The sequence below is a fragment of the Tachypleus tridentatus genome, chromosome 13, assembly GCF_004210375.1.
Source record: "Tachypleus tridentatus isolate NWPU-2018 chromosome 13, ASM421037v1, whole genome shotgun sequence".
NCBI lineage: Eukaryota > Metazoa > Arthropoda > Merostomata > Xiphosura > Limulidae > Tachypleus > Tachypleus tridentatus.
This window is the reverse complement of record NC_134837.1, coordinates 132,777,035-132,798,342: the sequence shown is the minus strand read 5'-3', so window position 1 is coordinate 132,798,342 and position 21,308 is coordinate 132,777,035. Positions and strand designations below refer to the sequence as shown.

The 21,308-nt window shown below is 30.5% G+C and overlaps 2 protein-coding genes across 2 annotated transcripts in view; one reads left to right on the top strand and one right to left on the bottom strand.

The window, feature by feature from the left end:
• LOC143238873 (E3 ubiquitin-protein ligase TRIM33-like) overlaps window positions 1–3,524 on the top strand; it is a 94,860-nt gene extending 91,336 nt beyond the window's left edge. The window contains exons 15-16 of the mRNA XM_076479478.1: window positions 2,221–2,415; window positions 3,370–3,524. Coding sequence (XP_076335593.1) covers window positions 2,221–2,391 — 171 coding nt within the window. The 3' untranslated portion in view covers window positions 2,392–2,415; window positions 3,370–3,524. The remainder of the gene's footprint in view (window positions 1–2,220; window positions 2,416–3,369) is intronic.
• Window positions 3,525–5,263: 1,739 nt separating this feature from the next.
• scf (Calumenin B scf) lies at window positions 5,264–19,905 on the bottom strand. The gene is made up of 7 exons (XM_076479479.1): window positions 19,596–19,905; window positions 17,088–17,237; window positions 14,529–14,693; window positions 11,972–12,134; window positions 11,258–11,497; window positions 9,429–9,631; window positions 5,264–7,130 (listed from the first exon to the last, which is right to left on the bottom strand). The coding sequence occupies exons 2-7, from the start codon at window positions 17,193–17,195 to the stop codon at window positions 7,026–7,028; spliced, it is 984 nt and encodes a 327-aa protein (XP_076335594.1). The 5' UTR covers window positions 17,196–17,237; window positions 19,596–19,905; the 3' UTR covers window positions 5,264–7,025.
• Between the last annotated feature and the right edge of the window lie 1,403 nt (window positions 19,906–21,308).

Genomic DNA, 21,308 nt, shown 5'->3' with positions numbered 1-21,308 from the left:
ATAATACTTCATGAACATCAACAAGTTTCCTCCACAAACCATAGAAATCATTATATGCACACACCTAGACAGAAAGCAAAATCAACTAACAAAAGTAAATATATCCCACGAATTAAAAAATCACAAAATCATATACTGATGCATACCATATATTCCCGACATTAGCAGAAAAATACCCAACATTTGGCAAAAACTAGTAACAAAATATGACATTCCAGTTAATACCAAATTTATTCAAAAGCCAGACACAAAACTATATACTATGTAAAAACTACACTGACAAACACCACACCAACATTATTTATAAAATACACTTTGATAACTGCCATGACTTCTATATTGGAGAAACAAGTATAAAAATGGAAACCAGATTCAAAGAACACAAAAAGTCACCTTAACACATTTTGAACACTGAAAATCAAATAGACACAGTATAACCATAGAAAACATCCAAATACTAAGTAAAGAAACAAACATAAACAAATGCAAAATTAAAAAAGCCTTACTTATACAACAACTCAAACCCAAAATAAACCAATACAAAGAAACATCTTTATAACTATATTAATAAATATAATCAAACATCTAAGCATGCCCTCTACATTTCTACACTCAATTACACAACCAACTTCAAACATGTGGTCAGCTGTCGGTCAGTAACCCTTTCTTTCATTGTGAACCTGATGATGACCAAAGAAGGTCAAAACATTGTTCACTCCTCTACTTGTGCTTTCTCTACCCATACCAGCCATTTTAAATATATAGTACATGTTTTATACTGTTGAAGTTTTTAAGAATAACTCATATGTTATGTGTGTGTGTTTGTGTGTATGCATGTTTGTGCAGACAAGATGAGCTATCTTGGATCATGATTTTTACTATTGTAGTTACTGAGAGCAACTCTGGGAAATACATGAATATATGTGCATGTATGTGTAACTATTTGCTGAAAATTTGTTGCACTAACACATCTTTCGCATTTCTTCCAGGGAAGGATACTATTATCTTTACAATCTTCAGGCTTTTAAAGAATCTTTAGAAGTGGTTTTTCGTATGTTTAATCTTTAAAATGTGCATAGTTGCTCAAAAAGCTTTTAACAGTCTGATATTCAATAATTCAGCCTGGATGAAATGTATATTTTCAGAAAATGAACTTTTTTATATTCTTTAAAATGTTAAATTCTGTTCTTAGATGTAGCTTTTTTAAAAATTTCCTGAAGCAAACACTCACTTTGTACAATGACACAGGTTGGTTGGGTTTTAGACTGAAATACCTTAAAGGGTGGTGGAAGAAGAAAATTTAACTGAATTCAAGAAAAGATTGGATGAATACATGAGTAGTTAAGAGGTGGTTAGAGCTGGAGTTGGTCATTCTTAATGGGCTAATAATAATAAGCTCCTTTAAAACTTTATGAATAATTATAAAGCCAGAAGATTATCTTTTTTTTTGAATTAAACCTAAAGGTTTTTATTGTACTTAACTATTTTGTTATTCACAAAATATAATATATAGTGTTGCTTGTAATGATACTTGTTGTTGCTTGTCATAGTACCTGACAAGGTTTTGCTGCTGTTTGTTATCTGATTCAATTTTATTGATTCACATAATTCTTGACTCTGTTCTTTTGTTACTTGTTGTGATACCTGACTCAGTTTTGTTGCTTTGCATGATATCTGACTCTGTTTTCTTGTTGTTTGCATTTTATGCAAGTCAGTGTTTTATTTTTCATACTAATAAGTATACTGTGTTATGTTATTATTAAGTCTTCAAAAGTAAAGAAACCATTTATACAGTATTTTATGCTAAAGCTAAAAAAATGTAAGAAGTTTATTTGATATTACTATTTAATCTTTTCAAATTTTATATTTATACTGAAAACTAATCCAAGTAAAAGCAGCTCTAGTGGTAATTTTTGAAAACACAAGAATACTGGAAAAAAAAGTTAAATATATGATTTTTTATTGTGTTTTTTTTTAGTTTTTGCCAGTATATGATATATATGTTACTAACTAGTTTGTGTGACAAGGTTGTATTGAATCACCAGTAAGTTACTCTCAATATGATTGGTAATACTTTTCATCACATCCTTTAGTAAGGACCAAAGTAAGAGATTGAAAATGGATACATATAAAACAGCCAATAGTTTTTCTGTTTCTGAAGATAGAGGTTGGAAGAAGACTTACTGGAATCAATAATAACAATGTGTATTCACTTGATAGGTGGGGAGTACTTTATATAATACTGCAAAACTTTTAGAAGATTTCCTACAGACACTGTTGAAGAACTACTTACCATATGAGTGTTCTGATCAAGAAGTAGAGATAGTGGACCAGATATCATCTACCAGTTCACAAGAATTTGTACCTCCAAATAAAAGACAAAAAATTTGAATGATTTAACCAGTATGATTCCAGGTTTGATATAAATATATATATATAGCACACAGATAAATAAATAGATTATGCTTAACACTATCAGTTCAGTGACTCCAGTTTGGCTTCACACATTAAATGATACATTACTCTGTTACTGCACAATTGGACTTTAGTGCCATTTTGTGTTTTTATGACTGTTATAGTGTTTGTTTGTGTACTGATTTATAATTTAACTGGAATGGTAATTAATGCACTTATTCTTTGTATACTGTTGGTCTCTGTCAACAATTAAGTTTTTTTTTGTTATACCCTATTAGTAATTCTCAACAAGTTTTTTGTGATTATGGGCAGTTTGACAAAATGTTTTTGCAATTCACAAGGTAAACTTCTTCCTTTACAAAGCTGTCTTTTAAAGTATATTTAAGCAAGTGTTAATTGAGTTTAAATTATCTGACCATCTTTCCTTCATCAAAATTTATACTAATAAGCTCACTTCTGTGCAGTTTTACTTGAATATTATAGCCTTAAATAGTATTGGTGCATTCACCAGGTTTCCAATGACCACTTTTGGAAAGCTCTGTAAGACTATCATCAGAAAATACTTGACAGAATCTTTCTATGTTTTAAATTAATTCCAGATACATCGATATACGTGTTAAAGATTATTAAACTAGTATCGTTTTGTTTTTTTTTCTTCAAGCTGTTAATTGACACTGTTTAGCTCTTGTTATAGTTATTTTCTGTAATGCTAATCTCTTGGCAGTTTATGAGACCATAAGGGAGGAAGTTACAAAAGAAAAGTTAATTTTTTACCAGTTAGTAATAATAATTGCACAAACACTTCTCTGTATCTAATACTTTTTGATCTATGAAGAGTAACAATTCTGTATAGCTGAAGATTACACTAAAATTAAGTTAAATAAGTAATGGAGCACAGATCAATTAACCTTTTTTGTTTTTAAACTCAGAATGCTGATATTATTTATCTTACAGGTCTGGAAGATACCTGAATCTTGAGTTACTCCCGAGTTCATGGCAGCGAGGCAGTGATAAGAAATTTTGGACATCTAAACTCGAACCAGGAAGTTCACATTGTTGTCAGTGAAGGAAAACCAGTATCAATTTGTAAATAAAGTTTTAAAGCCAAAGATAGCATAGCCTGTTTTGTTTTTAAATCTATTTGTCATTGTATAATACTGCAAAACATTTAGAAGATTACAGATTCAACAGACACTGTTGAAGAACTACCTACCACATGAATGTTCTGATCAAGAATATTGTTGTCAATGAAGGAAAACCAGCATCATTTTGTAAGTTTTAAAGCCAAAGGTAATATGGCCTGTTTTAATTTTAAATCTATTTGCCATATTATACTATATTTTTTTAGTTCTACATTTCTAATTTAGTTCTTTATGGATTTCTAAGAATTAGAAGAACGTATAATGATAGTATTTCAACTACATGATATTCATCTTGTCCATTTCCTATGTTTCACTTAATCCAGAACTTTTCGGGTATTATGGGATGTAAACAACACAGTAATGTTTGGAACAGTACCTTTCATTGGACTGCTCTCACAATTTATTCTAGAGTAACCACATCCGTTGATAATATTTATTAAAATTAGCTCTTTTTGTCACAGGTTATTGTGCTTGTATTTGGGTAGAACCAGTACTCATTTTGGTTGGTTTGGTGTTTTATGGCACAAAGCAGCTTAGCTATCTACACCTGCTCATTTTGTGTGAGAGCACAGTTGTTCATTTTCCTCCAGTCAGAACTGAAGTAGTCATGTTTTGTTACTGTTTAAGCTATAAATGCTAATTAATTCAACACCACTTTAAGAAAGAATGAATCGCAGATATGTAAGTGGCTAACACAGTCAAGTGATTCATTTTTCTTATAAGAAGGTTAGACAATGACTTTTAAGCACAAGGGAGTTCAACCTCAGTTAGTCATTTTCTTTCTTTATTTAAACATTCAATCTAATTTGTATTTCTGAATTAATATACCAGTTACCTAACTTAATTTCCTTGTATCTAAAAATTGTGCACTGGGTAATGAAAAACACACAAGGTTATTTTTCAAGTTTATTCTCCTGCTGAACCTAAGGATGTAGTGTACAGATCCATTCTAGCTGGAAAGAAATTGGTGGTTTTGTAGGTAGGAAATAATTTGCGTAGTTAAATCTTTAAAAAAAAATATATATATATATGTGATGTTATGGTTTTATTTTAATCTGTAATATCAATTTGAAACACTTCTTTTTTTTACAAAGAAAGATATCTATGTTTATCACTGAGGGAGTAATGGATTTTTTTATTGTATTGTAGTTTTTGCTATGTAGTTTCAAAGGCACAAAAACAGGTTCTTTATGATTTCATGGTGTAGTTCATTGCTTTCAGCAGGCTGTCTTGGTCTGCTGCTTCCACTTGCTATAAGTATCCTGTGCTACAAAATTCTTCAGTATTTACCACTTTTATACCAGTGAAAAGATAATTTATTATTATTTAAGCTGGATAAACAGCAACATACAGCCACAGAAGGAAAACAGTGGACATCTGAAAAACGTCAGAATTTATACCCAAACTATTGAACAGGAGATTTGTGATGGAAACAATATGAAATATAATCACTAGGAAATTTTGGATACATGGAGAAATAGATAAAAATTAATATAAAGATTCTATTGCACAACAAACAGTAAAAGATATAACACAGGGTATGTGGCTCAATGTAACAAAAAGCATTTGGAAAACAAATGGGACTGTAGTCACATTAACAATATCTTTTAACAGGTGAAGGTGTGCTGTTCTGTTCCCATAAAACAATGTTAACAAACTTTTTCAACACTTTTTCATAATTAATAAGTGGATGCAGATGCACAAACAAAATGTACACAGATCTTTATTTCTTTATCATAACATGGTGTACAGTAGTATACAAAAAAATAAGTAAATAATATAATACATATAGTCACTTGTAAAAGTAACAGGTTGTGTATTTATTTTGAATTTGTGAAGGTTTAACAGGTTTCATTCAACATTCAGAGACAAAATTTGAAGCTTCTAGGGCAGGTTGGCAAGTTTTAGAAAAAGTTCTAATATGGAAATTAGGCACATTAAACTTTTCCTCTGTTAAATTAAAACAAGCATTTACATTCATTTTTTTAAAGTAGATCCCCAAAATATTTGGCAGGAACATATAATTTAAAAGTTTAACAAAATGGCACTACTTCTAAAACAAGATAAAGATGCATATTTAGTCATGCTATTTATAAAACATCTACAATTTGATTAAAATCTCATTAAAAAAACTGATCTAATAAAAAACTGTGTTTTAAAAGGAAGCACAATCAATTTAACTAAACACTCATAGGATTGTTGTTAATGCTTTGAAAACTGTGGCTGATAAATGGATAGATTTAAATTAATAGCAATAGTAGAATTATAAATTATGCAAATAAACAAAGACAGACATATGTGCAGACAAGCGTTTTCAGTTACCTGAGGTTCATATTATGGCTAATCCTGGGGTGGACACCAAAATATTTGTAACCACCATGGTGCAGATCATGTACCTTTGGTTAAATCAAGATTTATGAGATAATTCAAAAACAATCCTGCAGTTTAATATGGAAGGTAATGAAATACAAAATATTTTGAAAGCAACTAAGGAGTTCCATTAACAGTTTTTAATAATGTGACCTACATAACTTCTTATTGTCGACATGTTAAACAAGGGCACTTTTCTCCCAACAATTTATTATTATTAATGTCTTTATCATCAGTCATGGCAGAAAGAGGAAAAAAACCTCAACATTTAAAGCATCAAACATTAGCTTGTCCAGTATTTACTAACTATCCACACTGCACCACTACAAACTTTAGTTTCCAATAATAGTATTTCAAACTAATATTTAAAGAATTGGAAGCTTGATGAAACAGTCTCAGTAACATACTGATAGTCTGATACATGCCACTTTAATGTCAATGTATGGTACTAAAGTATTGGAAGTTTGACACAACAGTCAAGACATTGTCAGTGTATGGAAGTAACTCTGGATGTTTGAGGTGACAATGTCAGTGTACTGTAGTAACAAATTGGATATTTCATACAAATGTCACAGCAACATCACTGGAGGGTAGTAAAGTAGTGGATGTTTGATACAACAGTCATAACAATGTCAGTATACAATAGTAATGTATGAATAGCTTTGATTACACCTATGGTAACAAACATTCTAATCACATAGTTCTCTGTAACTAGTGTAAATTTGTGACATATACATGGCACTTACACTAAAGCTTATTTTGAAACACACACACAACATATAGAAGACACTAGTCAATTACATAGTTGTCTGTAGACAGGCTTACAATAAAAGAACTATAGATTTTTCAATTTATATATCCTGTATAAGAACTTGCCCATATGGGCAAAGGTTTGTTAACTTGCACTGATCTTATTATTTTTAAAAAAATTCAGTACTTGAAAGCAACAGACAATGAAAATAAAATCCATTTAATCTTAAATGCTATAAACATTATAAACCGTTTTAGGAATACAATTGTTCTTAGAGTTCCATGTTTTAATCTCTTTTATTTAATAATATGTAGATTTCTTTTTATCTGATACTGAAAGATTACAGACTAAAATTCATCATGTCTCATTAAAGCTTCCCCAAAATCAGTCGCCTGGCTTCCAACAAAGAGGTCATATTTTTCCAGAATTTCTTCTTTCGTTAACTTCTGGTCCTGTAGTGATGGGTCAAAAAGAAATGTATTAATCAATATAGTTCACTTCTTTAAGAAGTAACTTATTTCCAGCAACAGGACAATTGTCATATCTGTAGAATTTTCAATTTAATTACACTGTTTTTATAAAGATTACAAAACCAGAAGCAAGATTCTTAATCACATTACATTAACATAAGAATTCTACAACTGTACATCTTTTCACAAAAGTTTTGTTTCCCGTAAAAGAGTAACAGTGGTTCTTTAGTATTGTGTGTAAAATATTAATATTTTTGTGTTCTCTACAAACTTCTAATATGTACATTACACGTACAAGTCTGGAAAGTAGGTACTATAAATAAATATAATATAGATAAGCGATCCTTTCTGATGAACGATGCAGGTTGCTTTATTGCTTCTTGAGACAAGGTGTCTTTGTCAAAAGCAAGTTTAGAAGTTATGAATGCAAAAAAAAATCAGCTTTTCATAATTGAGAACAAAAAATATTGTAGAAACTACAAAAGGACATTAGTATTTAAATGTTTTATTGTGTATCTACAGTACATTCTAGATGTAGAGATGTTAATTTACAGGCCAACTAATTAGGATGACATCATACCTTAATCTTATCAACATATAGAGTCAAACACTTTACACAGTTGTATTTAAATATAAATGAAATGAAATTACATTATACAATTTTTTTGTATTATGAAAGTTTTAAATTTCTTCACCTTGAAAAGAAATATTTAATAAATTCTCAATATGCACTTCTGAGTCATGGTGGTGCTCTTGATTTAGATTTTTTTTCTTCTTTTACCTTATACAGCTTCAGATTGTTCAACCAATTAGAAAGTTGTACTATAACAGAATACATAAATTGTAAATGTTTTATACACAAGTTATACCAAATAATAAGCTACTAAATGATGTATTATATTATGCTGTTTTCTGTACAGAAAATTGTCTATTTCACCTTCAGTTCAAAACTTTATCTGCTTAACTGAAATTTTAAAGACTTACTGCATAGTTGGGAAGCTAAATAAATTATGATAGTTATGGAACATTGTTTGTATGTGTTATTATTCTGTTGTTAGGTGCATCTTTTAAGTAAAAATTATTCTTTATTTATTATTATTATAAAAAATAAACTAAAATGTAAAAACAAGAAACTTATTTGGTTATGTAAGTTTATACTAAGTATGATAATGAAAAAAAACTTTTTTGAGTAATTTGATATGGCAATGTGAGCTGTATGTTTGCCTAGTGACTTGCAACTTGTGTGGCAGGATTATTAGGTAGACAAAGAGCAATAAAATTATACAATTAAATATAAACTAAGTATACTGTTACAACCATTATGCTATTTTGGATAATAAGTTGTAGATTCAGGTTACAATTTAGTCATTCTAGAGAGAAAGAAAAAGATTAAATTGAATTTCTATTTTCTTATGGTGATTATGACATTGATCAAGTTGACTGGATAGGTAGAGTTATGGCAGGGAAAAGAACAGATAAAATATTATTTTACGAAAAAAAAAGCCCGATATTTAGGGATTATGCAAACACGATTTTGCAACTTCAGGTAAAAAAAAAACTAGTTTTAATTTTAATATTAAAACTACTTTGCACTTGTAACAATCAACACTCTTCATATATTCAGAGACAAATTTTTAATAAAAATAATCAATTAAAAAACGAAGTTTTGTTTCCAAGGGCTTTAAGATACCCAGTACATATTAAAAGTTACAGTATGGAAACTGATGGTCATGAATTTCATCAAAATAACTGTCTGTAGAAACAGCATTAAATAGTGTTTAAAGATAAATTGTACTTAAATTTTTAGTTTTAGAATATTTTCATTATTCAGTCAAAAGAATATATCATGATAATGTATTTTGGGCACTTTAATCTTATTATACAAGTAAATAGGTTATAAACAGAATACAAAGTTATTAAAATTAGATTTGTTTTATTACTCACCCTTTTACCTTAGAATCAATGAAGTAATTATGATTTTATCAATAGTTTATAACAACAACAAACTGGTGACCACCTATAGTTAATTTTTATTTTTGCAAAAATAAAGCCATCAGCCAAACTTTTATATAAAGTGGCTGGAAAGTGTAAACATACAAAAGGCAAAATATGTAATAAAAACAAATATCTGATATTTTTGCTTGTAACATGTAACTTAAAATTACTCTTTCACTGATCATAGATTGAATTATTTTAATACCATTAATTTCCTGTTTAAGTCAGATGTTACAGGAGGTATAAAAATACATCTTAAATGTTTATCAAGTGAGGAAAAGATACCTTATCTGAATCAGATTCATAAACAAGATGATGAGCCTCAGATTCACTGTGATCATAGTCCATTGGTAGGATCCACTCCTTCACTTCTTCTTTGTCCATAAAACCATCTTTATCTTTGTCTCGAAAAGTTGTAAACTGGTCTCGTTCATTCTTTACCCAATCAGGTTCATCTTCGCCTTCTCCTGCTCCACCGTACATATCACCTTGAAAAATATTTACGTTTTAATCCAAGTGGACATACAATTAAGTACACAATATATTTAACTTTTTCTGCATACAAAGAACTGTTCAGGTAGTAATCTGCATATCCAATTGTAGCTCATAACTACAACTATTTTGAGGTAGACTGAAATAACTTTTTAATCCAGGTATCTTTATATTGAACTATGTAGATGCGGCAAAGTTATGAAAACTTTTAAAGAAGTCTTGGTATTTAGATATCAGAATAACTGAGAAAAAAACATTTAAATTGTGCATTTTTTCAATCATGTCAATAGTGGGATTCATGTACAGATAACTTCTTAAATCATCCAGATTGGAAAAGGCTATGATTGATTAATGTCTGACTATTAAATTTAATAAATGATTACTAATATGCATTTATGTATCTTGTATTGTACCTAGCAAGTTTTACATAGAAATTTGAAGAAAGGAAAGACAAGCTTAAGAAATTGTATATAAATAAAATTGTCTTTGTACCAGAAGGAAAGGTTTTTGCCCAACTTCTGAGTAGAAGCTATTGAAATATAATAAACAATTTTTGCACCAGAAGAGATGTTTTATGCCTAACTTCTAAGCAGAAACTATTGGAACATAAATAAAACTATCTTTGCACCAGAAGAAATGTTTGTATGATTTCTTAGCAGAAGCAGATTATAAAACTACTTGTTTATTAGATATTCAGATAAATGCAGGTTTCATCTCAGACCACAATCATTGTCCAACTATTACAAGATGTAGTAGTATTTCAGCTTTCCACAGTTGGTTATTTTTTCTAAAGATGTGGCATGAGAGGAATGCAAGATACTTTCAGTGTAAGCAGTGTTTGAAACTTGTTATTATCTTATATTTTCAACAACAACAAACAAAAAATTTAATGTCTTAATTATAGCAATGTACAAATAACTGAAATTTAAATCAGTGTATTTAACAGTGTTAATACAGAGCTCATTCTTTCTAAGGATACTAATTCTGTTGTATTTTGTGAAGGAATATTTACATTGTTAATGGTATTGTTCACACTGAACATTTGTAGTAACAGACTGACCCACTGATGATGTAAGATAAGTAATCATGAAAAATAGTTTGTTTTGTTACTTCATGAAGGAATATTTACATTGTTACTGGTATTGTTCACTCTGAACATTTATAGTAACAGACTGAGTCACTGACGATGTAAGACAAGTTTTAACATTAAGAATGGTTTGGTTTGTTACTTTTAGTTTCATTTTATGTTATATTGGGCATTTGCTATGCATCACTGTACACACATTCTGAAAACAAGAATAACAAGTTAAAAATACTTTAGTTATAGTTTCATTATCCTGTGTTGGAAGTCTGTCTTTTTATAAGTTACACATTTTCTGAAACTTAAACTATTAACACAAACATATTGCCACACAAAGCTTCATTTGTCTGTGATGGGGATCTGCCATATCTTAACATATATAATGTATAAGGACAAAACTATCAACACAAATGTGGCTTCGTGTTCAAAGCCTACTATGCTCAAATCTATACATTTTTAAAACTAAACTATTAACATTAACATATTTTGTTATTTGTAGTTTCAATGTCCTATATGCTCTCTAAAATATTAAAGTAAATACCAATGTATTCTTCAAGAGAAACTTTGCCATCTTTGTCTTTATCAATGTCTTCTAATGTCTCCTGGATTACAATATTATGCATATGCTTGGCTTCTTCAGGATGGAGAAAATCAACAAATTCATCTTTGCTCAATCCACTATCTCCATCTCTATCTGCTGCTTTCCAGCGGCGCTGGTCTCTCATCATCATTTCCTTATATGTCAAACCATCTGAATCACTTTCATCTACATTCTCTAGATCTGAAAAGATGGTCAAACATTAAAATTGTAATAAGAAATATATGATATAAAGGTAGAAGAATATTACAATAAAAATCTGCCAAAAAAAACATTACAGTTACTTACTACACACTTGAGTAAATACACAGACAAGTGGTATCTTATGAAATATATTTGTTACTCAATTTTTATGTTGCATATTTTATCATCTTCATTGGTAAACATTCTGTATAATCAAAACTCGTCATAAGAAAACAAGATTCAAAGGGGTACAGAATACTTCAGTCATAATAAGAATAGTTCTATATTAGAGACACATGTAAAGGATTAAAACTTTCACTATTCTTTCTTAACTTGTACCATGTTTTAGGAAACTAAAGAGATAAACTGAGGGGTTATGCAATTATCTAAGACTAAATAAATATGAGCAGTTTCTTGTGAAACAAGTTATTCCATCAGTTTCAGTTGGGATAATATCTGGATAAAACTACATACCATCTGAAAATCCATAGGTAATTTTCCTGTAATCTTCCCACATTAGGATGTCTTTTTTATCAGGATTATGAGCTTTCCACTGTCGATCAACATCATCTAGAATATAGCGTTTCTGTGTGTACTGAATCCACTCCTGAAGCTCCTTCTGGTCCACAAAACCATCCTAACAGGAATAGTGCTTTTAGTGGTTATTGTTTTTCAAGTTATGAAAAATATATTTAGCTCTTATTTCATAGTGTATACATCCACCACATTAATGTCAGAACCTCTTAGCCTAAAGGTGTCATTTTTACCATTCTTGGCCTGAATGTACAGTTTTTCACCTGTGTGTACAAGTCCTTGACCTTAAGATACTGTCTTTATTTATAGTGATCCTTACACTGAATGTATGGTCTTTAGCATTTAAGTATAGTTCTTTACCTGTAGTGGTCCTTAGCTTGAATGTATGGTCTTTGGTATGTAAATATAGTCCTTACTGATAGTGGTCCTCATCCTGAGACAGTATATGGTCTTTACCTGTAGTGGTCCTTAGCCTGAATGCATGGTCTTCAAACTGTGGGTACAATCCTTGACCTTAAAATATTTAAGATATATATCTTTACTTATAGTGGTCCTTCTGCTGGTCTTTAACATACAAGTTCTTCACGTTAAGATACCATCTTCACTTATATGGTCCTTATCCTGAACGTATGGCCTTTGACATACAAGTTCTTCACCTTAAGATACCATCTTTAATTATATGGTCCTTATCCTGAACATATGGTCTTTGACATACAAGTTCTTCACCTCAAGATACCATTTTTAATTATATGGTCCTTATCCTGAATGTATGGTCTTTGACATACAAATTCTTCACTTTGAGATACCATCTTATATGGTCCTAGTCCTGAATGTATGGTTTGATATGTATATAGTTCTTTACCTTAATATATTGCAAGGGTCTGCAATTATCTGTCATGGAATTGACCACACATTCAACTGTTATTTGTATACACAGACAAATTCACATATAATTTCACATGACCTTCTTGATTAGTAACATTCCAATACTTGGCCAAAGACTAGCAATGCTAGGTACACAGTAATAAATTTTTAGCCATATTTTATTGACATCAAATACTTGCAACTGAAAAAACCAAGTCTATATTCTACAGTTTAAATTACCACATTGGATATTAATTATTATTAAACTTAAACTGGTATGAAGTCTTTACAAGTTTGATTGTGGCCTAAATTGCATCTGATAAACTACCTTCTGCATGAAACAACACTGTCATACTGATTGTAGATTTCCATAGTTCAGTTGCAAGCTAAGCAAATGGCTCAGTTTAGCCAGCAAAACTGTTCTGTTGATAAGAAAACAACATGATTCAGTTAATACAAAATAACTTTTGTAAACACAGAATTGAGATATTGAATCAATCCATTAATATTTTCCCTATGGACTGAATGGCAAAGGCTGTTTATAACCCTCCTGCACTGTTTCAAATGTGGATGACTACTCCATGATTCACAAACTGTTTAAGGAACCATCTTCTGGTGCTCACAAGCATTTGTATCAATTAAAAAAACATCAAATATAATCAAATTACTCCAAACCTGTTCAATAAATACCGATAACTCGCAGAATACAGATCATTAATGGAACCATGGAAACATTTAACAGCCATTAAATTTAATTTTACTTTATTACGTAATACATGTTAATCTTGTCTCAATTTGATTTGTCAGAGCACATTCTTGACAATTAAACCTCCATACATTGCACAGCCTTTGTAAATATAACGTACCACATACACTTAGTTACATGCCCTTCTGCCACAGCATGTACAAAAATGAGCAAATGTCTGACAGTCAGTAGCTTTGAAACCATATATTTTGGCCCAGAGTAGGTAAGTTAACTAGTATTTGTATGTTGTGAATAAAAGTAAGCAAGATTTTCTAGCTGCTATCTCAGCTTTATAATGCTATTTCACACACTACAGCTGATATCACTGCACATTTTTACTTACATATTTATCTAAATCAGATAAAAACCAACATCTGAATCTTCTTTCAGAGGATTGGGAGAAAATATTTTTTAATTTATCCCATTACTTCCTCACCTTGAGACTTTTCTTTCAATCTTACAGAGGTTAGTTTCATGAAATCAAAATCTTTATGAAACCCAACATGGAAGTAACTGAATCATATTGACTTAACATTTTGTTTCTGCTGCTCATAAGATAAGATATATAAATGCATTATTCTTTAACTTAAAAATTCTGGAAAACAACAACGAAAAAAAAAAAGTTTTAAACATTTGTATTGATAAGTTTTCTAAAGATGCCCTGATAAATCTTAACATTTAAAACTTCATAACTTTGAGGGTATAGTTGGAATTTATTGATCAAAAATATACTGATAAATTTTAGGCTTCTGTAAGTTGATTCTCTATAGAATGTTAGTCTACAAAACCAAACCTAACTTTTATATTAACCACCACTTGGTAACTGGAAAGGTGAAAAAAAAATCTGGTTGGAATTTTTAAAAATGGAAACTGGCAAAATTAACTTACTTTATCTTTATCTATTTTATCCACAATTATTCCAAGCCTTTGTTTACTTTCTTCTGGTGTAAGATCTTCAAAGGTTTTGGCTTCATCTTCTCCAAGAAAAGCTTCATGATCGTAATCCATGTTATGCTCACTGTCATCACTGTAGTGTTGCTCATCACTAAGAGGCTGTAAAAGATTAATGTAATCAAAATATTTCTTATTCAGAATTTTGATAATACAGCAACATGTCCAACCTTGGGTCATAAAATTTACATCTTTTTTAGCAAAGAAAAATATGCTTATGAAATAACACAAACATGAATGACAATGGACTACTGAGTCCCTCAAAGTTACAAACAAGCTATCGATTAACTGATTCATACGCTATTAAAATGCTTGGCAACAATCAAAGTGAAGTTTGAAAGCTAACAGTGACATTTATCTTCCTAATGGATATTATGAAGAATAATGGAAACTATCAAAGAAAAACCAGTTTTCATTGATACTTAACAGCATCAAGATTGTTTTATTTAAATTGTGAAGTATCTCAGTGCAATCAACTATATCTTTCAATCAGAGTGGTCCAATTACACAGGCCTGCAAGTTTAAACTTTGTAAAAGTCGTTTTTGGTTTTTATAACAGATTTTCCATAAATCAGAAATCTTGGTTTCCAAAAGTAATATTTTTTTATCATGTACAGAATTTTTACAAATCAGAAAGAAAAAAAAACTTATTGAAATCAAATTATCATTTTTGTCAGCACAATGAACATTTTTTATTATTACATTTGTTAATAAACATTCAAACAAACTGAATAACATACATGACAAATGAATATGCATCCTCATCAATCCTGATTTGTTTGTGAAATCTGTCATTTAGTCTCCAAACTGAGTGTTGTAGTCTTTAGTTTATGTATTGTATCTGAAGCATTTCATTTGAATGACCAGCATATTCAGCCATCATGCTGATATTCAACCTTCCCTGATATCTCTTATCCATTTCCCTGATGTTTTGATGAAAGTTTCCCAGATGTTTCATGTGGAAAACAATCGATATAATCATAACCATTTCTATTAACATTGGATCCAGAATCAGCTGTATCAAGAGTTTGGTGGAATAGGTACAGGTCCATGAGCAACAGGTCTTACAGTAGGTTTGTATAAATAATTCTTTTTTATTTTGAGTTTTGTAACCTTGTATGTTACATGAGCAAAAACACCAGTCATCTTCATGATGTCTGACTCACGCCAAACCACTAAATCCAAAAGGTAAAGACTACATTTAGCTTTAGTCCATTGTCTCACCTCTTTGACACAAACAAGCAAACTTTGTGCCCATGATTTCTCGTTCTTCACGTTTTATTCCAAAATATGTATAATGTGCTTTTTTAAGAAATTCTTTTGTCTTAAGTTCTTTAGAACAAATTTACCACAGATGTAATAGAATATGTCTGGGCAATTTACACGACCTCTTGTTGACACAGCAACAAGTAAATAATACTAAAAAGGGCACATCATGTATTATGTTAACCACTTAGATAGTAGCAACGTGTTTCTCTTGGATCATAGAACAATCGATAAGGCTCTCATGTTGTGCTTGGCCAAGAGAAATCTATAACCAGTGGTTGTCACATATTTTAAAAACAAAATGTGACCAGATCTCAATGAAAATTATTCATTTGGTAAAAAATCTCTACATGATGGAGAAAAACTGATATCATTCTCAGGTTTAAATGTATTCCTAAGATGGCCAGTATGAGTATTAAGACTTTAATGAAAATACAGAAAAGTTTTTTGACCTTCATATGTCATCTTCAGGTTAACAAAGAGAGTTTAGCCTACAGGAATTACTGTAGAACATGTAAACGTTTCAAGATAAAACCATTGCAGACCTGTCTTATCATGATACCAAGTTATGAAAATTCATGTTAATAGCTGTTACTTCCAGCTACTAATAATGAAAATAACTTGAAAGAAAAAAAAAAGAATTACATTATTGTTGAATTTAATAACTCAGACCTAGAGCATCTATATTACTGAAAAGTCAAACATGTTTACTGTAATATTAATGTTCTAAATTCAGGACTCGGTGCTACAACTGTAACTATTACTTGTCTTCTTTGTTGGCTTTGATAATGGAATTAGCAATAAATTGATAAAGTTCAATGACAACATTTAATTTAATCTGAATTTCAAATCATCTTAAATATGCCTATTTAATGTGGTAAAATAATTATGACAATTTGTTGGGATGAGTTAATGCCCTGCAAATGTTTTTTATTAAAATCATATAAAAGTAATCTTGTGCATACTGGATGTCACAACAACAGTTACCTTTATAACCATGCTGGGGAAATTTCAGGTGAAGTCATTTAGGAAAATGATCTAGATGGAAGTATTAAGTGGCCTATTTGAGGGTTTGCATTAGTTTAAGATAACCAACGATCAAACACATGAAGGTAACAATAGTAAAAAAAACAATCTATAAGAGAATGTAATATTTTGTCCTGAAAAAGACAAGCAAATGACATGGAATAAATTTGCCTTGTACTGAAACAAATACTTTCTTTTATTTACCTTATCCATGACTCTCTTTTTTTCATCTTGTGGTTTCGGAATGGCCGAGCCAACAGCCATCAATAAAATGCATACAAACACAAAGTTCTGGGCAAAAAACGTATCCATTGTTTTCTACTGATGGTGCTCAGAAATTCAGAGTAATAAAAACTACAATGAGAAAATTGTTTAAAAAATTAAGTAAGTAAAAGCACAGACATAAAATAACATTAAGTTCCAAAACAGTTACATAAAGAAAAACTTCAATACGAGAGTTACATAAACTAGAAAGATGACAGAAAATTAATTGGTTATTAACAAAAACAACCATTAATCTAAAAGTAACCACTATTTAAAGACCTGAGAATTATTATATTCTACAGTTCTAATGGCTTAAAGAGGATGACACCATTTACATGATCAAAATAGGAGGGGTAAAAATAAAACAATACAACAAAGGGCCATTTGTAATGAGTGTTGGTATAATGAATCTAAAGTACAGATGTGGTATGGGATCACCTAGTATAGAACCAAATGCATAAAATTTAACATATAACACTGTTTAGGAACAACATGGGCCATATTGGTCTATCTTGGCTGTTCTATCTCCTAAACTATATTAAAATAATTAAAAAAATAAAGTGTTCCCCATTCCTTCTATTCTCACTGTTGAATATGAAATCAGATCCCCCTTAATTATTCTTTTTTTTCGTGAGAAAACAATCAGAAAGATTTCAATCTTTCCTCATATGACAATCCCTCCATTCCAGGCACCACTCCAGTCAGCCTTCTCTAAACCCTTTCCAACAATTCAATGTCTTTCCTAAGATAAGCCCAAGATTGAACACAATATTCCAAAATGGATTATTATGATATTATTGAATTTAGGTATAATGACTATTATCTTGAGCAACAAATTTCAGCCCTTGGCTTCTGCAGATGAGAAACTCCTGGAGGGAAGGAAAATAAATGGGTCAGAGAAAGATGTAGATGATAAAGAGGTTATAGTTATAGGTGATTCCTTGACAAGCCATGTGGATAGTCTGTCTCTGGGTTACATAAAGAGAAAATAATCAGATTGCACTATCCAGGGACATGGGTGTAGGAAATAGAGTAGAAGATATAATAAAGGGCTAGCAGAAATGTAGTTTTTGTGGTGCATACTAATGATGTGGGGAATGGTAGGTCAGAGAAATTAATTAGCAAGTACAAGGGATTGATAAAGATACTTCAAGTGAAAGGCCATAACTTCATTTTGTTGGGGATGAAGTTATAAGAAGGTCACTAGGGCTAAATGAAAGTAAAAATATCCAATTTTGAAGTAAATTGTTTCTGAATTTCACTATTTTCTGTGATATCACTAACATTTTAAATAAAACAAACAAACCTTTTTAATCAATGAAGACTGTTAAGAAATTGACAAATAATTTTCAGTTTTGTTGTCTACAGCTTTCAAATTGTCTTTGTAATTGTTTATCAAATTTCCTATCAAAGCTACTGGTACACAATGTGGTTTAAGAATTAGACCTAGATATAAATACCTGGCAGCTCTAGTAATTAATCTAGTAAGTACTTTATGATCTCACAAATTCTTAACTACAGTTAAGTATATACTATTTCTAATGACTCTGTAATAATAATAAAAAAAAAGTGTGATATGCCTCCTCATGATGTTGCCAAATTATGAGAGTTATAATATACTTGACTGACATTTCTTACGCATGGACTTAATAAAATCAGTTGAAAACATTTTAAGATGTACAATAATTTATTATAAAAAGTTAGAAGCAAACATAACTTTTATAAATTTAACGCTTCGGTAGAAAATTATTGTGCATTTTAAAACACAGGAGTCAACCGATTATATGTGAACTATGTTAATGTTTAATGTTTTAAAACTTAATGTTTATTTAATTACTTACAGTATTGAATTTTAACAATTACTTTAATTAGTTATGATTTACTTCCTCTATAATATTAGTACAAAAATTATGAAAGTTTTACACTGCATTCCAGAGAAACACCCCACATATAATAAATTTATCAGTAGTAACCTACTTTGATGATGCATTTGCAACAATACATTTCCGAACATTCAATGACATGGTGAAAAGAAATCTCAAGAATTTCATCTATTCTAATTACAAAATACATTAGTCTGATATTTGGGCTATATTATTACTATTAGTGTTACTTAGCAATAGTATACAACTATATATTAATAACGTTAAATTTATATGTCTATCACGTATGCAACTTAAATTTCTAACTTATAAAGTAAATTAGAAAGAGACTATCAACAAGCATTTCAAGAGAAAATATTTGTCTTTTCAATTCTATTATATTTTAAAGTATTCATTTACTTAGTACTTTTATACATCCATTCTCGTATTTGTTGTTAATTAATAAGCCTAATAAATTATATTAACAATTTCTGTAGCAGAAATAACTCATCATCACAAAAGTCGAACACTTTAAAAAAAATATAAATTTTTAAAGTAACCTACAACAAAACTACGAACAACTTACGTCGATAAGAGAACCCAACTTATTAATTTCACATTCACTCAGTCTGTATAATATCCGAGAAGTAGGACAAGTTTCTGCCTATTAAATTTCAACTCTCAGGCAACAGAGAGTACAAGTTTTACCCGAGTCCTAAATTTCTTGAAGAGTGTAACAATTGATACTGATCTTTGAACAAATGTTGGAAGTAGTTTTCGTACTAGCGTACAACTTGAATTACACACGAAAACACTAAACGTGGAACACCGCTGCCACAATCACATAACCTACACTACTCTTCCACGCATTCATTTCCAACTCACAAAGCGTGGGTGATTTTCGATTATGTCCAATCACAATCTAGATATGTGCTTGTGAAAATAATGTTTATGCTAAAATAAGCAAAAATATAAAATGGACATAATTTCTAAAGAAACAAATAAACAAAAACTATGGAGCTTTCTACAAAATGTTAGCATTTCTATAAAATACAGTTAATCCGCACTTTTAAAAACTCGTACATTTGGGCTAAAGAATTTAATAATTTAAGAGTTTTGAGCTAATTTAGAGAAGTATGAGTTTAACTATCGTTACCTAAACGATTTTTCTTTTCTAACAGGCTTTTCAGCCTTCAAAATAAGTTGCATTGAGATGTTGCAGATATAATAGATTTATGAAATACTATGTGGAGTTACTCAGTGGGACAACTGTAAGTCTTTGGATTTACAAGGTTGGCATCACGGGTTCAATTTCCCTCAGTGGACAGAACAACTAGCCCGGTAATGGCTTTGGTGTAAGGAAACACAACTACGGACCAAGGTCGTATTGTAAAATAAATTGATTACATAAGTAACGGATAGTTAAACTCGCTAATAAAATCCTATTCAATCAAAAAGTAATCTATGTCTGATAAATTGATTGAGTTTTAAGTTATGCGAAAAATAAAAAGATTGGAAACTGGAAAAAAAAAATCAATATTCAGACATGCAAAAACAGTTTACGTACTTGTGCGGACAAATGGCCAATCTGTAGCGGATCAATGGAAAGCTAATGCTTGTATATCACAACGCGATAATAATTTAAATAAACAGGACTAAAGTGTTTTTTCTTGCAATGAACAGAACAGGTTTGGTTTGAATTTCGCGAAAAGCTATACAATGGCTATCTGCGCTAGTCGCCCCTAATTTAACAGTGTAGACTAGAAGGAAGGCAGCTAGTTATCACCACCCACCGCCAACCCTTTTCCAAACGAATAGTGTGATTGACCGTACCATTATAACGCCCCCACGGCTGAGAGGGCGAGCATGTTTGATGTGACGTGAATTCGAACCCGCGACCCTCAGATCACTAGTCAAGTGTCTTTACCTCTTGGCCATGCAGAAGTCTCAATGAATCCCTCCCCTCCTTTAATATGTTATATTTGACAAGGGCCTATTTAGTTAAATGTATAGTGTACAGAATTTATATGTATTAAAACACAGCGATATAAATTCAGGGTAGATTATTGACTTTGAAGAGTTACTATTTTATATTTATTATTTCGCGGCTTCAGGGTTACGTACTTGTTTCAGGAACAATTTCAAACGTTTTGGCATGCTATGTTAATTTCATAACTACATGTTTTCGTTCGTAAATGTGTGGAAACTTTAATCCAATAACATATTAATCACATTTATCTCAATTTACTCAGTCTGCAGTTATGTAATTAACGTATACAAGATATTAAGAAATGTGGAA